We start from the raw sequence: 23500 nt of genomic DNA, 5'->3' as shown, positions 1-23500 counted from the left end.
TTCTTTATGTTAACCAAATGGCAAGTTAACACTTTTGTCAAGCTTTCGCCTACAGCATGACTACAGTAAAATCTATGGACTCACAGTGAAACACCGCAAGGATTGCACTATAGGTAAAAGGAAATGGTGATATATCTTTTTGAATGTCCAATTAGGTTATAGGGCAAGCACAGGCCTTAAACAACTTATTAAAGTGACATCTGTGACAGTCTGCCTGTGTGTATTTACCAGGTTGAGGTAAACAGTAGCCTCGTTCACATGCCCCACACGTGTTCACCTCAGCTGTGCAGCAGCTGACAATACTGTAAAAGGTGGGCACTGGCGGTTAGTACTTACTGCCATTTTACTGAAGCTTACAGAGGGTGATATTCAGTTGGTGAGACTTGACTGCACCAGAGATCCAAAAACTGGGCTGTCCAAAACAAAAAATTAAGGGCCTGATTCTAACTTTGGAGGATGGTGTTAAACCGTCCCAAAAGTGGCGGATATACCACCTACCGTATTACGAGTCCATTATATCCTATGGAACTCGTAATACGGTAGGTGGTATATCCGCCACTTTTGGGACGGTTTAACACCGTCCTCCAAAGTTAGAATCAGGCCCTAAGTCTTCAAGGCTTTAGGAAGGTTAGTCCTTACTCTCTTACAGCAATCATGACAGATTTATATGAGACCAATTCCTACAGCTACTCGTTTTAAGTCTCCCACCTAATAGCTTATTTTTGCTTCTAAAACACACCCTTTGCTTACCGTACCATCAATGCATACAACATTCTATGAAAATGGCACCTCCTCTTAATTTTACAGACAAACAAGATATATTATGCTGTTCTAACACTTTGAACATCATAGAGTGTTTTAATGTTTGCACTGCTGATTATTCCGTGAATCAGCATGACTATTAGAACAAAGGCATACGATCAGATTACTTGACCACATCAGGCAGAATCTCACACACCACATATAGAGTTTGTCAAATCAAGGATTAAGAACATTTTATTATACTCATTGTTTTAACAAAGGAAGAAAGCTTATCAGATATAACGCCAACAAATGCTCTTTGCTCATTTGATTGCAGCGTATTACCCTTTTGCAAAATGCACCATTTCAAATTGGATTATTCATTTTTCTGGAGGAAGATCACTATTTACATCAATACCGTTTTAATGCATTTAGCTAAAAAAGACGTACTCAAGTACATTATTTCCACCTACTTTAGAGGTAGCGGATATGCATATTACCACTGCTGAAATATCCATCCAGCAGGCAAAAGTGCACTAATACTATCTAGTGATTCTCCCTCTAGCGCCAATTATTAGTTTGTCAAAGACTAGTGCTGCTGGACATTCCAAAAGACACTACACTGTGGAAACCACCACCACCCATATCAGCTCACATGCAGCAAGTGAAATCATTGGTAAACAAAATAATTCAGGAGGAATTTCATCCAAAATCAAGTATATTATTGAACTGGTTCTGATGTACGCAACGCATCAGGAGGCTTTCCCCTGGGAGATTCGGCCCTTCTCCTTGCAAGGTCCCTCTGGCTGCATGCTGCGCCAGGCCGAGAAGCTTTTCTGCATGAAAGGAGGGCCAGATTGGCCATTCTGCCAGGTTACAGCTTTCAGACAGGATGGTATGCCACAACGCAGCCATACCCCATGGACCCTTTCTAGTTACAGCTTCTTGCAGTGTGGGACTAGTTTGGACAATTTTGCTGAGGCTAATCATGGTTTCCAGTCTGGTCCTTCACAGGTGCGGGAATGTGGTTCTTATTGAAAATACATAAATGAATAATTTATGTGGGTAAAGGTCCAGGAACGCAGACAAACATTCAATAGAGGCATTACGTCGATCTTCTGGTTTCACTTTTAAAGAATGTAGATAGACACTGGAAACTATTAAATGCTTGTGCCCGTTCTGTATCATCTCAGTCTTTACAACAAGAATCAATGAATCTCTCTTTACCAGTTCAGCAGTATTCAACAAAGTCCTCAAGGCACCAATCCTGTGGGGATAAGAAGATTTAACCTTTTGAATGTCAAAAGTCACATTCCCATTAATTTGAAACAAAAAGCTCTTAATGAGAAGAATCTTGAGGAAACACTATATTGTATGTGCACAGGAACTGTAAGATATCCAAATTAGCACCGAACCTTTAAACGCCAGCTTTATTCCAGGAGATCTAAATACAGAGAAATTGTGGGTGTTTTTCTTCACTTTAAAGACCCACAGCAGACTGCATTTCCTATCCTACACCCAGGAGAAATATGGTTGGTTAGGACCCCATTGGACCACTCTAAACAATTATCAACACTCCAGGTGTTTACCCAGCCATAAACAGCAGTATCATATAGTTAAACATATCTCAGCAGAGGGCAAGTGGTGTCAAGCTTTTAATGATTTTTCTTGTATTCTTTGAAAAGCATTATTCTTAAGATTGTCTTGACAACTGTACCCATAATATTAATGTCCTCCCCAGACTGAACGCTACCATTTGGTTGTACTGCCATTTCCCTATCTGAGTCTAATGTCTCACCTGCAATGAAAACCTTTCTTTGCTGCTTTTCAGAAATTAGATGTTCACTAAATGTTGATTCCAGAGGACGTACAAGGAGCTTTAAAAATCGTGATGTTGCAAAACTTACATGTCCAGAAGGATTTTCTTTGAATGGAGCAGAGAAAGTCCAGTGCTATTACTTTGGGTGGTATCCAGATCTTCCTTCCTGCACAGGTAAATATTTGAAAACACTAATAAATTATTAAAAATTGTGAATGAAAATGTGTCACCGCTGCCCGGAATTCTGATCCACAGATTGACAAACCGCTGAAGATAAAGAATGTAAAATGTGTCTGGACTTAATATCATACAATGTGAAGCATATTTAGCTGAGTTAAACAAATTTAGTTTGGACCTTGTTTACAGTATGAAGGCCAAAACGTCATGACACTGGACACATTGAAATCAATATTTAAAGGTACATTTGACACAGTATGCCACGACTTGACTAGGGATAAGCATGGTAAGTTATATGTAAGAATAACTGTCATGAATATTGTCTGAGATGAACACAGTGTCTAATGTAATGTTTGCAAAAATATCTCGGTGGATTAGATGTATTACTATTATCTATAATAATAATTGAGGCAATATTTTTGGAAATGATGTTTAGGGCACTCATTTTACCATAAATTATATTCTGATACCAGAGCACAAAGAGATCTATGCACTAAAAAGGTGGAAATGCCCAAGCAAGTCTTAGTCAATGGAGTTGTACATCAAAGAAAATGTCAACGCCATGTCAAGGTTAAGGCCAGTCAAATGCATCGGAACCTGGTGAGCTCCTGCACAATACAGAATTTCAAACATCCATAAGGATAATCCCCATTGATTCTAATGCTAAAAATAATTTGAAGGCTCCTTCCAGCATAGCTCAAATGTACTCAGTTCTGCAAATAATATCAAGGTATTCCCCAAGCTTTCAGTCTGTTCCTATGATAAAGGGAACATTGTCTTCTAAAACTAAAGTGGGGTGGAAAGCGAGGGGGGCGACTGTCCAATCACAGGCAGGCCACTACTCCCTTAGATGACCACTTCCTGGGAAGTGTGTCAAAAATCAATCCCAGGGAGCAACATTGTTTAAAAATCCAAAATGGCTGAAACTGCATTTAGAACGTTAGGTCTGGCTAAGCCCACCTACTGGTGAGGCTAAAAATCCTTAACACATTTCTCTCCTGCCCTCTCCTAATCTAATCAAGAGGGCACCTGATTGTCTTGGGTTGCAGGAAATGGGAGAGGTCCTGAGCTGCTCCAAATGTCTTTCCCTCCTTTGAAGACCAGTTTGACTGCTCTCTCCCATCCTGTTTCACCATCTGCTGAGGCAGAACTCATCCCTAGGCATTTCCTTTGTGTTCAGTCCAGACCACTTCACACCTCATCACGGCAGCCTGGCCAGGCTGCCAGAGGCTGGCAAATCAGAGAAGGGCACTACAGAGCTGAAGATGGCAACTTTTAGGTAGAGTTTTAAAACCTGAGCTAGTAATATTAAATCCAACACAATTTAGGCATTTTACTGGGCTAAACCCCATTTCAGCCTCCTTCCAGTTAGTGACAGAAATGGGTATGAAACCAATGCTGGATCCCAGTAAGCTAACCATTTATGAAAAGTAGACAAAATTCTGATTCAGCAAGGGGTAATTTGTGTAGATCCTACAAGGTTTTCCTACAGAAAATAACAGCTGAAATAAAAAAATATTGAAATTGAGGTAAAAAAACAGCAATTTTTCTCCACGTTTTACTCTGTAACTTTTACCTGCGATGTCAGATTTCTGAAAGCAATATCCCATTGCGTCTGCTGGACTCTTCTGGTTGTGGGGATATATAGGGCTTGTAGGTTCATCAAGAACCCTAGGTACCCAGAGCCAATAAATGAGCTGCACCTTGCAATGGGTTTTCATTTTGTACCGGGTATGCAGCCATTCATTTGCTGAAAAATAAAGGGTGAAAAATAGATATCAAGAAATCCTTTGTATATCCAAAATGGGCACAAGATAAGGTGTTGAGCAGTAGTGGTTATTTGCACATCTCTGAATTCTGGAGTACCCATACAAGCATGTGAATTACAGGGCATTTCTCAAACAGACGTCTTTTTTACACACTGTCTTACATTTGGAAGGAAGAAATGTAGAGAAAGATAAGTGTCAATAACACTTGTTTTGCTATTCTGTGTTTCCCCAAGTCTCCCGATTAAAATTATACCTCACTTGTGTGAGTAGGCCTAGCGCCCCTGACAGGACATGCCCCAAAACACAATGTGGGCACATCACATTTTCACAAAGAAAACAGAGCTGTTTTTTGCAAAGTGCCTAGCTGTGGATTTTGGCCTCTAGCTCATCTGGCACCTAGGGAATCCTAGCAAACCTGTGCAGTTTTGAAAACTAGACACCTAGGGGAATCCAAGATGGGGTGACGTGTGAGGCTCTGGCCAGGTTCTGTTACCCAGAATCCTTTGCAAACCTCAAAATTTGGCCAAAAAAACACTTTTTCCTCTCATTTTGGTGACATAAAGTTCTGGAATCAGAGAGGAGCCACAAATTTCCTTCCGCCCAGCCCTCCCATGTCTCCCGATAAAAATGATACCTCACTTTTGTGGGTAGGCCTACTGCCCACAAAAGGAAATCCCCCAAAACACTATCTGGACACATCAAAATTACCAAATACAAAACGACCTGGAGGGAGTCCAGGGAGGTGTGACTTGCGTGGATTCCCCAATGTTTTCTTACCCAGAATCCTCAGCAAACCTCAAATAAAATCAAATTTTTCCCACATTTCTGTGTGGGATCACCGCACCGAGACAAATCTCATACCACCCAACGTTACCCTTAGTCTCCCAGTAAAAATGATAACACATTTGTGTAGGTGGGCCAAGTGCTTGTGACAGGGAAGAGCCAAAAATATGTCAAGATTGAGGGGGAACCGAAGCGGGTCCAAAAGGGCAGTTTGAAAAAAATAATTTTTAGGCTGACAAGTGCAGCAGAATTTTTATCGGTCTAGATGAGACAATGCTGGGTGGTAGGAATTTTGTAGATTCCTGCAGATTCCGGAAAGTTCCATCACAAAAACGTGGGAAAAATGTGTGATTTCTAGCAAAGTTGGAGGTTTGCAGGGCATTGTGGGTAAGAAAATGGTACAGGTGCATGTGAAACACACCACCCTGGAATCACCCAGATGTTTAGTTTTCAGATGTGTCTAGGTCTTGTGGATTTTTCTACATGGCAGCGTCCCAAAGTCCATAAAGTGCAGCCCCCACCATCCCAATTGGGACGATTTTGAGAGTTAGCCAAGCTCTCGTGGCCTAAATGTAAAACCAAAACCCAAAATAATCAAATGTCTTCTTGCTTGCTGTAGGATAAGATGTTTTGGAGTGCGAGGGAGAGCTGAAAAACTGTTACCCCCTTCAGTTGGGGTGGGGGCATAACCAGGCCCATACTGGTTGGTAGCCACCACCACCCCATTTTTTTTTTTTTAACTTCCTTGGCATCTAGTAGACTTTCTGCCCCCCCTGGGTGTGGATCAGGGGTAATTGCCCCATCTGCCCACTGGTGGGCAGAATAACTTTGGCCCCATTTATTTGGGGTGGGGGTATGGCTATACCCCCACCCTCTTATTTTGGAAAAAAAAAAAACTTCCCTGGTCTCTGGTGGGCTTGGGCCTTCCGAAAATAGGCTTAATCTGCCCCCAAGAGGGGAAGATATGGCCAACAGTAATGTGCCCCCATGGGGAGCGACCCTTACCCAAGGGGCTGCCCCCCTAAAGAAAACACAGACATATACACACACACCAATCCCTGGTGTGTAGGTGGTTTCTGGCCCCGCTCCCCGGGGGCAGATCGGCCTAATAGAAATACACCGATCTGCCCCCATGGGGAGTAGAAATGGGCAAAAATAAATTCCCCCCCCCCCCAGGGGAGCGACCCTTGCCTACGGGGTCACTACCCACCTCTAAAAAAACAAAACAAAAACAACACCCCCCCCCAAAAAAAAATTGGCGCTGGCGCCTAAAGGTTTCTGCCCCCCGGGGGCAGATCGACCTAATAACAATAGGCAGATCTGCCCCTGGGGGGGCAGAAATGGCGTAAAACATTTTTGCCCCTCACGGGGAGTGACACTTGCCTAAGGGGTCGCTCCCCTTGTGTGAAATTGGCGCAAAAAAATAATACCCGGTGCCTAGTGGTTTCTGCCCCCCTTGGGTCACATTGGTCTAATGGCTCAAATACAGTTTGCCCACCAGAGGAGCGACCCTGGCCTAAGGGGTCGCTCCCCACCACTAAAAAAAATAATAATAATTATCCCTGCCGCCTAGAGGTTTCTGCCCCCCCGGGGGTAGATCGGCCTCATAATAATGGGCCGATCTGCCCCCAGGGGGGGACAGAAATGGCCAAAAAATAAATTTGCTCCCCCCCCCGAGCGACCCTTGCCTAAGGGGTCGCTCCCATTACATGAAATTGGTGCAAAAAAAATCCCCAGTGCCTAGTGGTTTCTGCCCCCTTGGCGGCAGATTGGCCTAACAATAATCGGCCGATCTGCCCCCAAGGCGGGCAGAAATGGTCTAAATACAATTTGCCCCCCAGAGGAGCGACCCTTGCCTAAGGGGTCACTCCCCACCTCTTAAAAAAAAAAAGAAAAAAAAAAAAAAAATGTATCCATTGTGCCTACTGGTTTCTGCCCTCCCTGGGGGCAGATCGGCCTAATAACAATAGGCCGATCTGCCCCCGGGGGGGGCAGAAAGGCCTTGAAAAAAAATTGGCCCCAATTGCCCAAGGGGTCGCTCCTCTTATGCCAATTTCTATTTCTAAACTTAATCCCGGGTGTCTAGTGGACATTTCAGAAGCCGGATCGCTTCCTTTCCTTCCCTTTGAAGCCTCTCAGGCCCCCATCACATGATCGGAAGAGAAATGCAAAGCATTTCTATTCTGATCGTGCTTGAAGATGAGCTTCTAGCGCGATGGGGAACTGGCCTCCGATGAGGTCAGCACATGAATGCTCGCTGACGTCATCAGACGTCGCTGGGGAGGGGTCGGGTGGAAGGGGAAGGGCTTACCCTTCCATCCCCTTTTTAAGCCCACAGAGGGAGCGCTCTGAGCTCCGTGCCGAGGACGTAATGGCTACGTCCTTGGCACAGGAGCACTGTGCCAGTGAACGTAACCATTACGTCCCCGGCACAGAAGGGGTTATCCATTCTGTGCCTCTGCCTGTCTCTAAATACATGTCTTGGGTGGTTGACAGCTAGGCTTTGTGCATTTCCTCTAGACAGCCACACGCAAAGGGAGCTGGGATGTGACATTTGCATCCTGATGGCCCATCACCAGACTGATCGGCCTTTCTGGGCTTAATGGGAGGGAGGAACTGACACTTAACCTTCACAAAGTGCTGCATAACCCCTGTAGAGTGTCTGGAGCCGGGGAAGAAAGGGCAGGGACCTTGTGCACTTCAAATGCCTCTCTATGAAGTCACCCCAACTTCAGAGGCTCAACTGGATCTAAGTACTGGACCCCAAACACCACCAAATCGGAACGCTGCTGGAACCAAGGATATTTTGCCAGGAGGAAGATCTGATTTGCTGCATGGAGGGACTGCCACTTTGCTAACTGCTCTGCAGTGTTGGCCTGCTGCTTCATTCTTGCCTGGGAATGAGAAACGAAGTTCTGCAAGGGCTTGTTGGCTTGTCCCCTGTTTTTAAATTCTCATGGCCATCAAAGACTTTCTGCAACTCTGCTTCTGCTGCTAGACTCTGTCTGTGAGTCCTGTCTTTGCCTGAGGTGCCAATCCAGTCATTGGCCTTAGAAGTGGATTTGCAGCTGTTTCACTGCAAAAAACGACGCATCGAGGCTGTTGCGCGGCATGGAACCGATGCAGTGCTGTTTGATGCACTGCAGATTCGATGACGCAGGACCCAACTGTGAGGTTCGACAACAGCTCAGTGGGCACTCCAATTTGACTCAATGACAATGCATTGCATACATCTCAACAGAGTATGACCCTGACATGGGACCTGACTGCGAGGCTCGACGACAACACATCTACCAGATTGCATGGATCGGAACTGAAGCATTGAGCCTTCGCCGCCAATGCTTGCTCCATCCAAGGTACTTTTTTTTAGCAGATCCCGCATGGGTTCTGTAGCTAGCCTGAGCTCCATCCCAGTCGGCCTGAACTTAGGGTTTACACTGGTCTAGCGCGACCTCAAGTAATATTTTAGTGATATTGACTTCTAAGCACTGTTTTTGGATTTAATCTTTAACATTTCATATCTTAACTTCTACTTATTCGATTTTTGTTGTTTTAGTCTCATTTTACTCAGCTAAATATTCTCTATTATTCTAAACTGATGTGTAGTTTTTTGTAGTGTTTTCACTGTGTTACTGTAATTTAAGTGTTGCACAAATACTTTACTCATTGCTTTTTAAATTAAGCCTGACTTCTCTGTGCCAAGCTACCAGAGGGTGAGCACAGGTTGATTTAGAGTGTGTATCTGACTTACCCTGACTAGGATTGTGGTCCCTACTTGGACAGGACACATACCTATGCCAACTAGAGACCCAGTTTCTAACATCATTGATAACATCACTGATGACATTTGAAATTATATTATTGGTGATATCACTGTGCATGGCAAGGGGTTAAGTTACCACTACAGACTCCTAAACCTTAAACTTAACTTTACCCGTCTTTTCCACTACCCATCTTTGAACCCTACATTTACCCTTACTTTCCGTTACATCTACTGAACCTTAAACCTTAAATTTACCCTTACCTTCCTTTACCACTACAAACCCCAAACCCGAAAATTACCCTTTCCTAACTTTACCACTACCCACCCATATACCCTACAAATTAACCTTACCTCCCTTTACCACTACTCATCCCTGAACCCTAAAATTACCACCCATTACAAATTATCAAACATATAAATATAATATATACTTCACTGAAAAGGTTAAAGTGACTTTGTAGTTAGGCATGGTATTAAGATCTTAGCCTACATTAAAACAAAGCCTAGAAATTCACTGAAAAAATAACGGTTAAAGTGACATCACAGTTAGGTTTTGAAATAGCACAAAACCTAACATTTCAAAAACAAGAAAAACTGAATTTCAACACTTATAATTTACTGAACTAACTATAATGTGTGTCCCAGTCATGCTCTACTTATGAACGCACATATTACATCACTCATGATATATCAAATCACATCATTGATGACATCTCTGTTGACATAATCCAATCATTGTGCAGGCGCGATTTAGGCTTTGTAGACTCTAAGTAATTTAATATGCTACACCTATGTCCAACGTTTTATCACCAGTCAACCAGTCAATGGACCTAAAATGTAGCCAGATACTAGACAAAATCTTATCTGTCAACTCACCCAGATTTAGTGGATTGTGCCCTATTTTACTGGTCTTAACGCAACTACCAACAAAATATTGCCATATACGGTAATAGGGTCACTCACTTTTTAAACTTTGAATATCCTCCAAAAAACAGTTTTAATATCACTGTAATGGGATTGCCCTATAAAGAGGCTAGCAGGCATGCATTTACTACACATAAGACATCTTCTGCCAGGCCCGAAGGACCCACTCAGTATTTTAGTAAAATACACATTCTTGAATGGAAACAATGGCGAACAACCTTAGAGCCATTCTTCCAAAATCAGAGTGAGTTAAACCACCTCTTAGTGAGACATCCCTACATTCTATATTCTTCCCCAATCTGCAATGCCTCAATAGTCAACAAAGTTCTGAAAATAAACATTTTCCTCTTATAAATGTCTTCACCACATAGAATGTATCTGTAGCACTGTATTACAGCTATTTAACATGGGCACGAAGCCAAACATCAACTAATAGATAATCTATTGTCAATAGAAGCTCTGGCTGTTCTCATAGATTTCTTGCAAAAGACTTTGACATTAAGACATGGCCTACTTTAAAACATACCTTTGCAACCCACCTCAAGTTCACTCAGCCTTTACCATGTTTAAAATGGAGCCATACTTGCACCAGAAACTTTACTGGTTGGTAAACCATGCACCATATAGCATTCACCATGCACAGCCACAGTTGCCTCCATGTCTTATGTTTTTTTCATTACATGCCACCACACATGTACACACAGTAATACTATGCTGTACATGACCATCAACTCTTTATTAACAATTTTCTTTTTAAATAGGATGTAAGGGTCTATGGAGTAATATAAATAGCAATATCATAGATTATTTCATCAGAGATATGATAAGTGTTGTCATCAGTGATGTCTCTTGAGATGGTATCAGTGATGTCATCACCCGCCATGCACAGTTTTCTCATCAATAATTTCATTGCAAATGTTGCATTTATATTATCACTGATGAGTGTAGAAGATATCATGAGTGATGTGATATAATGACTAATTAGCAGTGCGTGGCAAGGGCGTGAGTTATAGTTCCTTTAGGACATGAGTTATAGTTACTTGAGATAACTATAACTGGTGAATATCTGTAGTTTTTTTGTTGAAGATGTTACATTGCTACTGAACATTTCACCTAACAATAAACAAATGTTAACCTTTTTTTTCATGAATTTCTAGTTTTTTTTAGTGTAAAGTAATATTTTCTTACGATACATAAATCCAACACCCGCTGCATGTGGCTTGGCCCACCCCTCCAGGCAGCAAATCCCACACTGCACACGGCCTTCTACTGTGTGCAGTGGGAGGGAGTTGGCCAGAGTGCCTTCTGTGGCCAACCCACCTGGAGGCAGCTAGCCCAATGCTGCACAGAGCCTTTCATCATGCACGGTGTGGTGTTGGCTGCAGGGCCTGGCTTGCTCCCGGGCCCTGCATCCAACTCCTTGGGGTCAGCCAATCCTATGTCATGCACAGCCTTTCATCACGCATGGGGCTGGCTGTGGGGTCTAGCTTGCAGCTTGGCACTACATTCTGCTCCCCGTAGGCAGCCAACCCCAAGCTGTGCTCAGCCTTTGGCCATGTGCAGTGGAAGGTTAGCCACAGGGCTTCATCTGCCACCAGCAGGCTTGGAACCCCTTGCCGCATACAGTCTGTGGTATGCACAAAATAGAGGTGGCTTTCGGGACCTGGGGACACCACCACCCTGGGCCGAAACATATATAATAAGGGGAGGGTGGAATGCAGCATCCCTCCCCAGATGTAAATTGGCCCCGGGCACCCCATCCCCCAGGGCCAAATATAATAAGGACGGAGGGCCAAATATAATAAGGACGGGGGTGTTGCATGGTCCCCTTCCCCAAGCCTTGTTAGGCTCCGGGACCCCATTCCCCGGGGTCATATTATATTGTAAAAGAGAAGCGGGGCCACACAGCCCCCCTTCCTGAGCCTATTTTGACCACTGGTATCTCCCTTGGGCCAAATACCATTAAACAGGGAAGTGGCAGTGCAGCCCCCTCTCTGAGCCTTCTTGTGCCCTGGGACCCCATCCCAGTAGCTAAACTCTAAGGGAGTGCAGCCCTCCTTTCAGAGAATTATAAAATATTGGTGGGATCCCCAGTGCCAGTCCTAGGTACCCACCAACCACCACAGTTGGCCCCACAGTCCCAGCTGGCTCCCTGCAAGTTGTGGGAGACAGCATTGCTCCCACCTAGCGGGAGTAGCCATTTATGCTTGCTCACTCCATGTAGGAGCAATATCTTTTCTGTTTCCCTGCCTGTAGGAGAGAAGGCAGGGAAACAGAAGAGAAGACTGCTACCAGCTATCCTGCTGGATAACAGGAAACTTCTGTGTTTGCTCACATTTGGCAGGAGATTTAAAAATGCTCCCACCAGACGGTAGCAAACACATATTCCCCTGCCCATACGGGTGCATGCAGGAAAACTACTGTTCTTAGGGGTGGGCTCCCCAAGACACAGTCACCTATCTGCCCCCGTGGATGGAGTCCCCAGGCCCTTTAAAGGTTCAGATAGGGAGGCCTTTCTGCTCCATTCTTTAAAGTTATTTAGGGCCCTGAGTAAAGGGGTCCTTAGAGCCTATTAAGGCCACATGACCCCTCCTCTATTTTATATGAATTATGGCCCCAGGGGAGAGGCTCTGGGAGAAGTCACTTGACTCCCTCCCTTTTATTATTGATTTCAGGCCTGGGGGATGGAGTTTCCGGGGCCTACTCAGTCCCAGGGAGTGAGTGGGAGAGGATTGGCCCAAGGGAAAGAAAAGCTCCTTGTGCCAATGAGAAAGCTCTATTTATTATTAAAATTGGGTTTGAGAGACTCTCAAATGAGTCCCTCGGACCCAACCGTCCAGATGTATAATTATTTTTGACCCTCAATTTGTCAAAAACATCTGAACGGATTCACACAAAATCATAAAAGGCTCAATCTGCAGGCCAAGATCTAGCTTCCTGCCAAATTTGGTATAATTCCTTTCAGCAGATTTTGTGGTAGCCCTGCCTAAAGAAGTCTATGGAAAAAGCATAGGGAAATTGCTTTTGGGAACCACCCTTTTTTCTCAACCCCCGCATGATGGATCACCTTTTCTATGTTATGTAGGCAATCGTATCGTAGAAAAAAAAAGTAGCTCTTTCTATTTTGATTGTTTTCCCCTGTATTGTTTATTTATCTGATTTTATATTCATTGTTTTCTGTCTTCAATTGTATTTTGGAATATACTTGTGGAATTTACTGTGAATTCTGTTATGGATACAATTATCTACCTACCTGTGTGTTCTACCCTGATCCAACACTTAATGGAGGAACATTTCAGTATCTATGCTGGTTTGGTAATTAATTTCTATTGGTAGCAGGGCTTGTCACCTTGAGAAAGGCTCATGTGAGCTAAAACACGTTGGATGTCTCTCTGTTGTCAACAATAAAATAGTTTTGAAATCACGCTTGTTAGACATGACAGCTTTAGGTTGGTCTCCCCCCCCCCAACGTTTTGCCTGCCTTCCTCCATTTTCTGACCTCGATTTTGCTGGTTTTAGGACTGTGCACGTTAAATTGTTCACCATTGCTAAAGTGCTTGTGCCCTGTCCCCTATATTATAGTAACAATGGCCTAACCCCAATTGCCATTTTAAATTACTTATAAGTCTCTAGTAAATTATACTACTTGTGCCGGGGCATGTAGATTAAATGCTACTAGTGGGCCTACAGCACTCATTGTGCCACCCACTCAATTAACCCCCTAACCGTGGTCCAGATCTACCATTGTAGAGCCTGTGTGTGCAATTTTACTGCCACTTTGACTTAGCATTTAAAACCCTTTGCCAAGCCTCAAACTACCCCTTTATTACACATAAGTAATCCCTAGGGTAGGCCCTAGGAAGCCCCTAGGACAGGGCACTGTTGAAGTAAAAGATGGGTTATGCACTTTAGAGTTTTGCATTTCCTGGTAGTGAAAAATACTCCCAAGATTGTTAATCACTTCTGTGGGGCCTACCGCTCTCATAGGTTAACATTGGGAATTCCTCATTACACGTTTAAGCTGTAATTCCTGATTGAGAAGGAGTAGCTATGTCATGTTTCATATCATTGGAGTGGTAATGATAAATCCTCTTTACTGGTAAAGTTGTATTTAACATTACTATTTTAGAGATGCCACTTTAAACAAGTGGGCATTTCTCTGCTCTTACAGCTCCATGTGACTACAACCTGTCTATAGTACACGTCTGGGGTGGGTGACATCTACACTTTGTGCACTCCATCAAGACAGTCAACAGCACAGGAAGGTTAGGTGTGTCTGAGCCCTCATCTGCATTCTGATGGCTCTTCCTGGACAGGAAGGGAGGGGAGGGACAACACGCCTCAGTAGGCAGTGCCTGTCCCCACACAAAGGGCTGATTACCCCCTACTGATAGTCTGGTGCCAGGGCTGTGAAGAAAGGACTTCTGTGCACTTCAAAGACCCTTCTTTGATGTCAGCCCCACTTCAAAGACACAACTGGATATAAGTACCGGGTCTCTGACCCCACCAAAACAGTACTCTTCTGGACCTGTGGATGCTCTGCAAGGAAGAAAGCTGTTGTGCTGGTACAAGGACTGTCACTCTGCTGGATTTTGCTTTCTCCTGCTTTGCTGAGCTGACCTGCTGCCTGCTGCCCTTATGCCTTGGAGTCAGAAGAACAAGACCTGCATCTCTCCATCCAAGAAGTGGCTCTAGGGGCTCCTGGATCAGTCTTCAGCCTGCTCCTGACCTCCAAGAGGCTCCCCCTCCAGACCTGGGACCTTAAAGTCATTTTGTGACTAGTAAAATCCAGCTTTTCACGACCGCAAATTGATCCACTCACACCGGAATCATGCTGCTCACATGAAGAATCAGCGCGAACCACAGCAAGATTGTCTCTTCTCTCAGCAAGCATTTCCACTCCCGACACTAGGCTCCAGTCCACCCATCCGTGATGCCCAGCTAATTCTTTGCAGTCACGTGGCACTGCCAGCGACTCTCTCCTTGTTCCCAGCAAACTTCTTTGAGCTAACGGTACTCTTGGCTTAATTCTGAAAAGGTAAAACTTTAGCTGAACTTACTTGGGTCTGTATCCAGCTAGTGCTCCTTTGCGGTTGGCCTGAACTTTTGGATTTCTCCCCAGTCTAGCGCAGCCAGATACTTCCCATTGGCCGTTTATGCTTTTAGGCACTATATTTCATTTGATTCTTAAAAATTTGTATCTCAACTTGTAGTTATTGGATTTTCTTTGTTTTGGTCTTGTTTTACTCCTAATATTAAGTTCTATTTTCTTCTTGTGTGGTGTTTTCACTGTTACACTGTTTGACGTGCTGCACAAATGCTTTATACATTGTCTCTTAAGTTAAGCCTGACCGCTCTGCCCCAAGCTACCGCAGGGTGAGCACAGGTTAACCTTTAGTGTGTATCTGGCTTTTACTGACTATGATTAAGGTTCCCGCTTGGACAGGGTGCATACCTTTGCCAATCAGAAACCCAATTTCTTACAGTGGTACACTGGAGTGCCCATCTACGTTGGTTCCCAAAGTTGTTTGATGACATTAATTGTGGAGTTTCATTCCCATAATGGAGCACCTGTATGCCAGGTGGATGGGACCAATTTTCTGCGAAAACCCAGGAAGTCAAATATATATATATATATAATATATATGTGTGTGTGTGTGTATGTATATGTACGTGTGTATATGTATGTATGCATGTATGCATGTATCTATGTATGTAGATATGTATCTCTACTAAATCTCCACCAGAAACTTGCCGAACACTAAAGGGATGGATGCCTCAGTATGAGAGGGTGGTCTCATAGTATCTATCATCAACACAAAACACAGAAACGGGCACTCACAGGATAGACTTCAGTAAATCAGCATACACGTTTCGTGTCTCCTTTTTCTAAGCTTGAAGGTAACATACACTGACTTTCAAAATGTTTCCAAATAGTTTTTAATGCTCTCATTAAAGGATTGCCTTTAGACATACAATGAGGACTGCACCTTCTGGTTCCAATAGCTATCATTTGGCCACCATCTTAAGCGTTCATTAGTCCCTTTACCATACTGGCCTGCTAAAAATCACAGATTTCAATCTCCATTATAACCATTCAGATCGTATCAATCAAATATATAAAGCTGCCGGTATTTTTCTATTTTAGCCACTTAACAATGGTTAATTGTAGTCATCTTGGGAAATAACTCTCTATATGGGCAGCCATGGGTTACCTCTGGTGGCAAAATGCCAGCAATTAGATCAATTTCATGGGTGTGCGCTCAATCCCACCTGACCTTGTCTGTACCTGCATTCATAATGGAATATTCCCTCATCCAGCCTCACATAGGGATAATTCCATCTTAAATATTCGTAGGAGCCTGTCCAATGACTACATGCCCTGAGATTAAATAATCTCTGACTCATAGCCGCCACATAACATCCAATTGCGGCAGTCCTGGCAATGTTCAAAAACACATCTCAACTAAGGGGGTGATTCTGATTCTGGCGGGCGGCGGAGGCCGCCCGCCAGAATTCCGCCCTCCAAAATACCGCGCCGCGGTCAAAAGACCGCGGCGGGTATTTCAAGTTTTCCCCTGGGCTGGCGGGCGGCCGCCAAAAGGCCGCCCGCCAGCCCAGGGGAAAACGACCTTCCCACGAGGATGCCGGCTCGTAATCGAGCCGGCGGAGTGGGAAGGTGCGACGGGTGCATTTGCACCCATCGCGTATTTCACTGTCTGCCTAGCAGACAGTGAAATACTTGTAGGGGCCCTCTTACGGGGGCCCCTGCAGTGCCCATGCCAGTGGCATGGGCACTGCAGGGGCCCCCAGGGGCCCCGCGACCCCCCCTACCGCCATCCGGTTCCCGGCGGGCGGACCGCCGGGAACTGGATGGCGGTAGGGGGGGTCGGAATCCCCTCGGCGGCGCAGCTAGCTGCGCCGCCTTGGAGGATTCAACAGGGCAGCGGTACACTGGCGGGAGACCGCCAGTGTTGCCGGTCTGACCGCGGCTTTACCGCCGCGGTCAGAATGCCCTGCGGGGCACCGCCGGCCTGTCGGCGGTGCTCCCGCCGACCCTGGCCCCGGCGGTCGAAGACCGCCGGGGTCAGAATCACCCCCTAAATCTCCACCCAAAACTTGCCGAACACAAAAGGGACAGGTGCCTCCGTACATGAGTATGGTCTCACGGTATATAACATCACCACAAAACACAGGAATGGGCACTCACGGGATGGTTTCTACATACTTTAACAAATCAGGAGATGCGTTTCGGCTATCACCTTTTTCAATGCTTACAGGTAAGGTGCACTGATTTTCACGATGGTGAAAAAGTCTTTAATGCTCCCATTCGATGATTGCCTTTAGACATACAAAGAGAACTGCACCTTCTTGTTCCAATACCTATCGTTTGGCCACCATCTTTAGTTCTCATTTGTCCTTCACCATACTGGCCTGCTAAAAATCACTAATTTCAATCTCCATTATAACTATTCAGATCTCATCAATCAAATATATAAAACTGCCAATTTGTTTCTCTTTCAGCCATTTAACAATGGTTAATTGTAGTCCTCTTGGAAAATAACACTCTGTATGAGATGTCATGGGTTACCTCTGGGGGTAAAATGTCAGCAATTAGATCAATTTCATGGGCATGCTCTGAATCCCACATGCCCTTGTCTGTACCTGCATCTGTAATGAAATGTTCCCTACTCCAGCAACATATTGTCATAATTCCATCTTGAATATCCATAGGAGCACATCAAATGACTGCATGCCTTGAGATTAAATAATCTCTGACTGATAGTCACCAGCTAGCATCCAGTTCGGGGGTAGGGCCCAAGAAGGCTCGTTGAGCGGGACTGTATGCCTGCCTCCTCTTAATAATGTAATTCGGCCCTAGGGAGTAGCGTGCCCTTGGACTAATAAGGCCACACTGCTTCTTTTTGTTGCATTTGGCCTCAGAAGATGGGGTCCTCAGGCCCAATAAGGCTCAGGGAAGGAAGCCACATGGCCTGTCTTGCCCCCCCCCTCCTTCGCTTATTATTGCATTTTGGGCCCGGGATGGGGTGCCTAGGTCCTAATAATGCTTTGGGAAGGGGGCATTAGTAATAGCATTCAGCCATGTGAGATGGAGTTCCCGGGGCCTATTCAGGCTCTGGGGAGAGCATGTGACCCATCTTACTTGATAATCAAATTCAGCCTTGTGAAATGGGAGCTTAATAAGGAGAGTGTGCCCACGCACCCTCTCCCATATTGTTATTGGTTGGCCCTCGGGAATGTTATCCACTGGGCCTCTTAAGGCTCAGGGAGGGTGGCAACATGTCCCCTACCCTGTAGTTAATTAATGGCCCCAGGGGATGTAGTCTCCGAGGCCTATTTCTGCTGTGGGGAAAGGTGCCATGTGAAGGGGGTCGACATACCCCTCCCCTATGAATTAAACTTTTTCCCTGGGGTAGGGGGTTCCCTGCACCTCTTAAGGCTCAAGTAGGGGATCCACAATCCCCTCTCCCCTATAATTTCTGTATGGCCCTAGAGGTTAAGATCCTCAGGGACCATTTGTGTTGTGGTTAGGGATAGGGTCCCCAGGGGCTCTTAAGGCTCAGGGAGCTGGAACATGACCCCCCTAAAAAAGAAGTGTTTTTGGTCTCAGGGAATGGGATCACTGGGGCCAATAGTGGCCTGGGAACAGGGGGACACATGACCACTTCCCTCGGTAGAGAGATAGCTGGCTGCAGAACGTTGGATAAAATTTGAAGGCAGCCCATGAGGTCTACAAATAAGCACACATTTAAACGAGAAGAGTGGCAACATTTTGAAATAAAGGGCAAAGGATTCAACCCTAAGATTAGGTGCCAAAATAAAAACCAAAACCTCAGGTTTAAAAAAAAAAATAATACATGAAACTCCCCTGGCCCATTTGTAAGATCTTTTGTGAGGTAGCTAGGGGAAACTGACAGGGTGATTTCAAGGGTCGAATCACTCTTGAGCAATGTTTAAGAAATCAATATGCAGTAAAATGCTAAACCACTGTTAGTTCTTTGAATTCAGTGCAAAATGTAATGATCAACCTGATGTTTTAAAGCACACAATAAAAATTAGACAACTAATCGGTTGACCCATTGGGTCATCTTACAGATACTCTAACTGAATGCATCTTTGACAGAAATGCATTTGGAAGCTTGATCACACTGTAAATTTAAAATGGACTATCAGTGCCAAATGTTTTCGAGGTCTGGATGTGGAAGCAGTAAGAGAGAGTATTGTAAAGAGCAGATTTAGGCCCATATTTATACTTTTTGATGCAAACCAGTGCCGGCTAACGCCATTCCAAAGCGCAAGGTGGGTGCCTTATTTATGGATTGATGTTAGCCGGCGCTGCGGCCTGGTTAGAGTGAAAAAAAAATGACTCTAACCGGGCAACGCAGGTGTACGGAAGAATGGGGTTTGTGCGTCAAAAAATGGTGCAAGTCAGGTTAGAATAAAAAATCATGGCTCTAACTGGACTTGCACCATTTTTTGACGCACAACCCCCATTGAAATGACTCCTGTCTTAGGAAAGACAGGAGTCATGCCCCCCTGCCCAATGGCCATGCCCAGGGGACCTCTGTCCCCTGGGCATGGCCATTGGGCTCAGTGGCATGTAGGGGGGCCCAAGTTAGGCCCCCCTATGCCACCTAAAAAATAAATAAATTATACTTACCTCTACTTACCTGCACTTACCTGGGATGGGTCCCCCGATCCATGGGTGTCCTCCAGGGGTGGGCGAGGGTGGCATGGGGTGTCCCTGGGGGCAGGGAAGGGCAGCTGTGGACTGCACAGGTCCCTTAATGCCTGCCCTCACCCAGGCATTAAAAAACGGCACAAATCAGGCTGGGCGCCATTTTTTAAGGCCCACCCCTCCTGTGTGTCAAAATGACGCAGGAGTATAAATAAGGCTCACATGCCTTAAATTCATTTTTGGGACGGGAACGCCTACCTTGCATCTCATTAATGCAAGGCGGTTTCACGCATCCAGAAAATGACGCACACTGCCGAATTTTGACGTTTGCAGGGTCGGTGTCAAAGTACAAATATGGTGTTAGGTTTGGGCCAAATTTGCGTCAAAAGTTTTGATGCAAAATATGCGCAAACAGAGTATAAATATGCCCCTAAGTCTGCACTTACCTCTGATTTTGTCATGACCGAGTCTCTGGCCCTGGTCCTGGTCCAGGAGTGGATAGGAGCAAACTGTCTTGCTTTTTGCTTGCAGTCAGCTCACCACTGCATGCATCCATGTTTATGTCAGTCATGAAGGCTAGATCGCTAAAGATATAGAGTTGATGCAATTGGGAGGAACACCTCCCACGATGGCAGTCAAAGTACCTATTGCCTCCTAGAAAGACTCTGCACAGCAAACGTTGTGACCATCCTGGTAGAGTAAAGAAATACCAGATCTGTGGCAAGACTTGACTTGACCAGGTCTTCCCCAAATCTTTGAAGGATGGAATCTTCCCACCATTGTTATACCTAATAACACCTAAATTAATAACTGTAGGAAAATCAGATTTTGCGACTCTCAAATTGCGAGTCTGAACGACTCGCAATTTGAGAGTCGCAAAATTGGATGCTGGATGGTGTCACTGACACCATCTGCGAATCGGAAGGGGGTCGCAAAGACCCACCTCATTAATATTAATGAGGTAGGTCGCAATTTGCGACCCCCTTCCGATTCGCAGCACTCACAGGGATGGTGGCCTGCTGGAGACAGCAGACCACCATGTCTGTGACTGCTTTTTAATAAAGCAGTTTTTTTTTTGTATTGCAGCCCGTTTTCCTTAAAGGAAAACGAGTTGCATCACAAACGAAAAAATGAAAAGTTTGTGTTTAATTTTTTCAGAGCAGGCAGTGGTCCATAGGACCACTGCCTGCTCTGAAAAAATGTTTTCAGGGCCATTCACAAAGGGGAAGGGGTCCCATGGGGACCCCTTCCCTTTTGCGAATGGGTGCTAACTGCGAACTGCTTTGCGACCGCGTTCGCGGTCACAAAGCAATTCTACATCGCAATGTGAATTGCAAATAGGAAGGGGAACACCCCTTCCTATTTGCGAGTCGCATTCCCATTTTGCGAGTCGGTAACCAGGTTACCGACTCGCAAAATGGAAATGAGCATCGCGATGTGCCTTTTGTATGGCGCAAACAGCGAAATTCGCTGTTTGCACCATGCCAAACGCTTACTACATCTGACCCTAAGAGTGGACTTTCTCCCAAGTGATTGGTAAGCTTATTGAATTAATTAAATCAGCTCGTGACCAATTAAGGATTTCTTTCTGAGAAAAAAACAATGAAACTGAAGATAATATGGATAGGTAAGAAAAAGGTGAGAGACTAAGAGAGCAAGCATATTTCATCAAGTAGTACAGAAAGTGGCACTAGGGCTGCTATTTACTGTTGTGCCCTTTCAGAAAAGTCAGCAGCACTACCGTTAGCTGCGATAAATGAGTAGATTCTCTAGAATACCAAGCACTATAAATAGCAAAATGTATGGATAAGAAGCACCTTCCTAGACTTAACAAATGTCTTTTAGAATGAAGGGACAAGTTCCCTAGCGGAATTGTGAGTCAAGTGATCTGTACTCACGTTCACACTTTGCGCTGTTGCGCTTCAGTTGCAACAATCTGGAATGGGCTGGAGGGTCTTAAAGACTACTTTGTTACAGAAACATGATTGTGGGTGCTCTTAAGGGCCAGATATTGATACTGTTTATTTTTGTTGAGTCTTTTAGCAATTAAAATAAACATTAACATTGTAGATTTCACGTTTTGTCTTAGTCTACATACCTGCACTTGAACCCACAAAGCCTGGCAGCGCAGTGAGCAAATACCACTTAGCATAGAAAATGGGTGTCATTGTTTTAATTTCTTAATTAAATGTTTGACATCTTCTCAGACAAAAAAGAAGACGTGTACAGTTACTGTGTATTGTTTGATTGTGAATACTTCATCCTTCTTAAATGTAAGGGATAATGCAGCTGCATTGTTCAGTGAATGGGTAGCAGCAGCACAGACCCAGGATTTGCAGAGCCTAAGGACAATTGCCCTATTTTTCCTCAAAATAGTGTCTTTTTTAAATAAAGACCCTACCCTTGAGAACCTGACTGTTCCTGATATTCTGGTTTCAACCACCCTACAAATCCCCCTTAGCCATTCATTTATCACCCAATTACCTCGATTTTCTGCTGCTCATCACTTTTGGTTGTCTTAGTAGCCAGCCAGTGGATGACATTCACACATGTTCCTCGACACTTTAAGCACAGACCCTTCTGAGAGATCTGGATCACAGTTTATGCATCTTGAGCTACCTCTAAGGTGATGAAGTTTACATATACAAATATTATGTTGACTCTGTTTATGTTTTTGCATTACCATGCAAGAGCTCAATCCTAACGCATCAGTAACCAAAGAGGTGTAAGGTACAGCAACAGCAGGCATTTCAGTAAAACAAAAGTGAGAGTGGCTACTCACATGAGAGGTGCTCACGCTTATCCTTATTCTCAAGGGAAGGATGAGAAGGTAGGTTGGAGTGACTGCTAATTCTTGGCTTGTAAATGGTAAACAAGGGAAGAGAATGGCAAGTTAAGGGCCCTCATAATGAAGTAAAGATATATATCTGCATGTTAAGAGTTTGAGTACAGTGCAAGGCGAAGGCAGAAATGGGAAGCAAACTATTACAATCCTGTATCTCAGGAGCAAGAAAGTGAACAGACAGATGAGAATAAATTCAATGATGCATATTGACGTGCTGACAATTACAACTGAGGTTGCTGTGGAGGAGTGACAAATAAAATCCGTTCCTTAAGTTGAATTCATAGTAAGATTAAATGTATTGTAGAATAATTGGTCTTTGGCATCTGGGAGGCTGTTTTTCTAATTTCTGAAATGTTTAATTTTTCAGAAATATATTATGAATATGGTTACACCGAAAATCCTATATTCGATGATTCAGATCCAGCTGTTGGTAAGTTTAATTCATATTTTTATTTCTGTGAGATGGAGCCACTGTTACCTATGGTCAAGAGACGTCATGGCCTTATGCAGAGTCTGGCAAAGTTGGAGGAACACTATAAACCAGGGATTTAGGGGATCAGTGATTGGCGTCCCACTGTATTAAGTAAGGAACTACTGTCACTCATTTGGCCTGTGCATTTCTGACATCAGAGCCTCCTGTTCCCTGTGTGTTGGTTGGGCCATTTACATTTCTTTAGAGTAAGCAAATTCCTGCTTTGGGAAATGGGGTCATTTTTTCTCTAAACAAATAAAGTTTGCTGAGTTGGCATTTTAAACATGGTGCTTGCTCGGTTAACTTCACTGCTGCCAAGCAAACAGCTGGTCCCTTCACAGAAGATACAGCCCCACCTGCCAGTCGCTGAATCGCTAAATTCGGTGGATAGTTCTTCATCGGCATGGTGGAGATCGTGAACGCTACCCTACTCATGGTAGTGCAGTAGTCTGCCCAGCTAGACATAATAAGGCATTTTTCATTTTTTATATAAATGATGCTTCACTT

At 44.4% G+C, this 23500-nt stretch overlaps 1 protein-coding gene across 1 annotated transcript in view; it reads left to right on the top strand.

The window, feature by feature from the left end:
* LOC138293098 (complement factor H-like) overlaps positions 1-23500 on the top strand; it is a 595692-nt gene that overhangs the window by 163086 nt on the left and 409106 nt on the right. Inside the window, exons 8-9 of the mRNA XM_069232110.1 lie at positions 2573-2734; positions 22889-22951. Of these exons, the coding sequence (XP_069088211.1) occupies positions 2573-2734; positions 22889-22951 (225 nt within the window). The remainder of the gene's footprint in view (positions 1-2572; positions 2735-22888; positions 22952-23500) is intronic.

This window comes from Pleurodeles waltl, chromosome 4_2 (genome assembly GCF_031143425.1).
Source record: "Pleurodeles waltl isolate 20211129_DDA chromosome 4_2, aPleWal1.hap1.20221129, whole genome shotgun sequence".
Taxonomy (NCBI): domain Eukaryota; kingdom Metazoa; phylum Chordata; class Amphibia; order Caudata; family Salamandridae; genus Pleurodeles; species Pleurodeles waltl.
The sequence above is the reverse complement of the archived record's forward strand: the minus strand, read 5'-3'. Positions and strand labels throughout refer to the sequence as shown.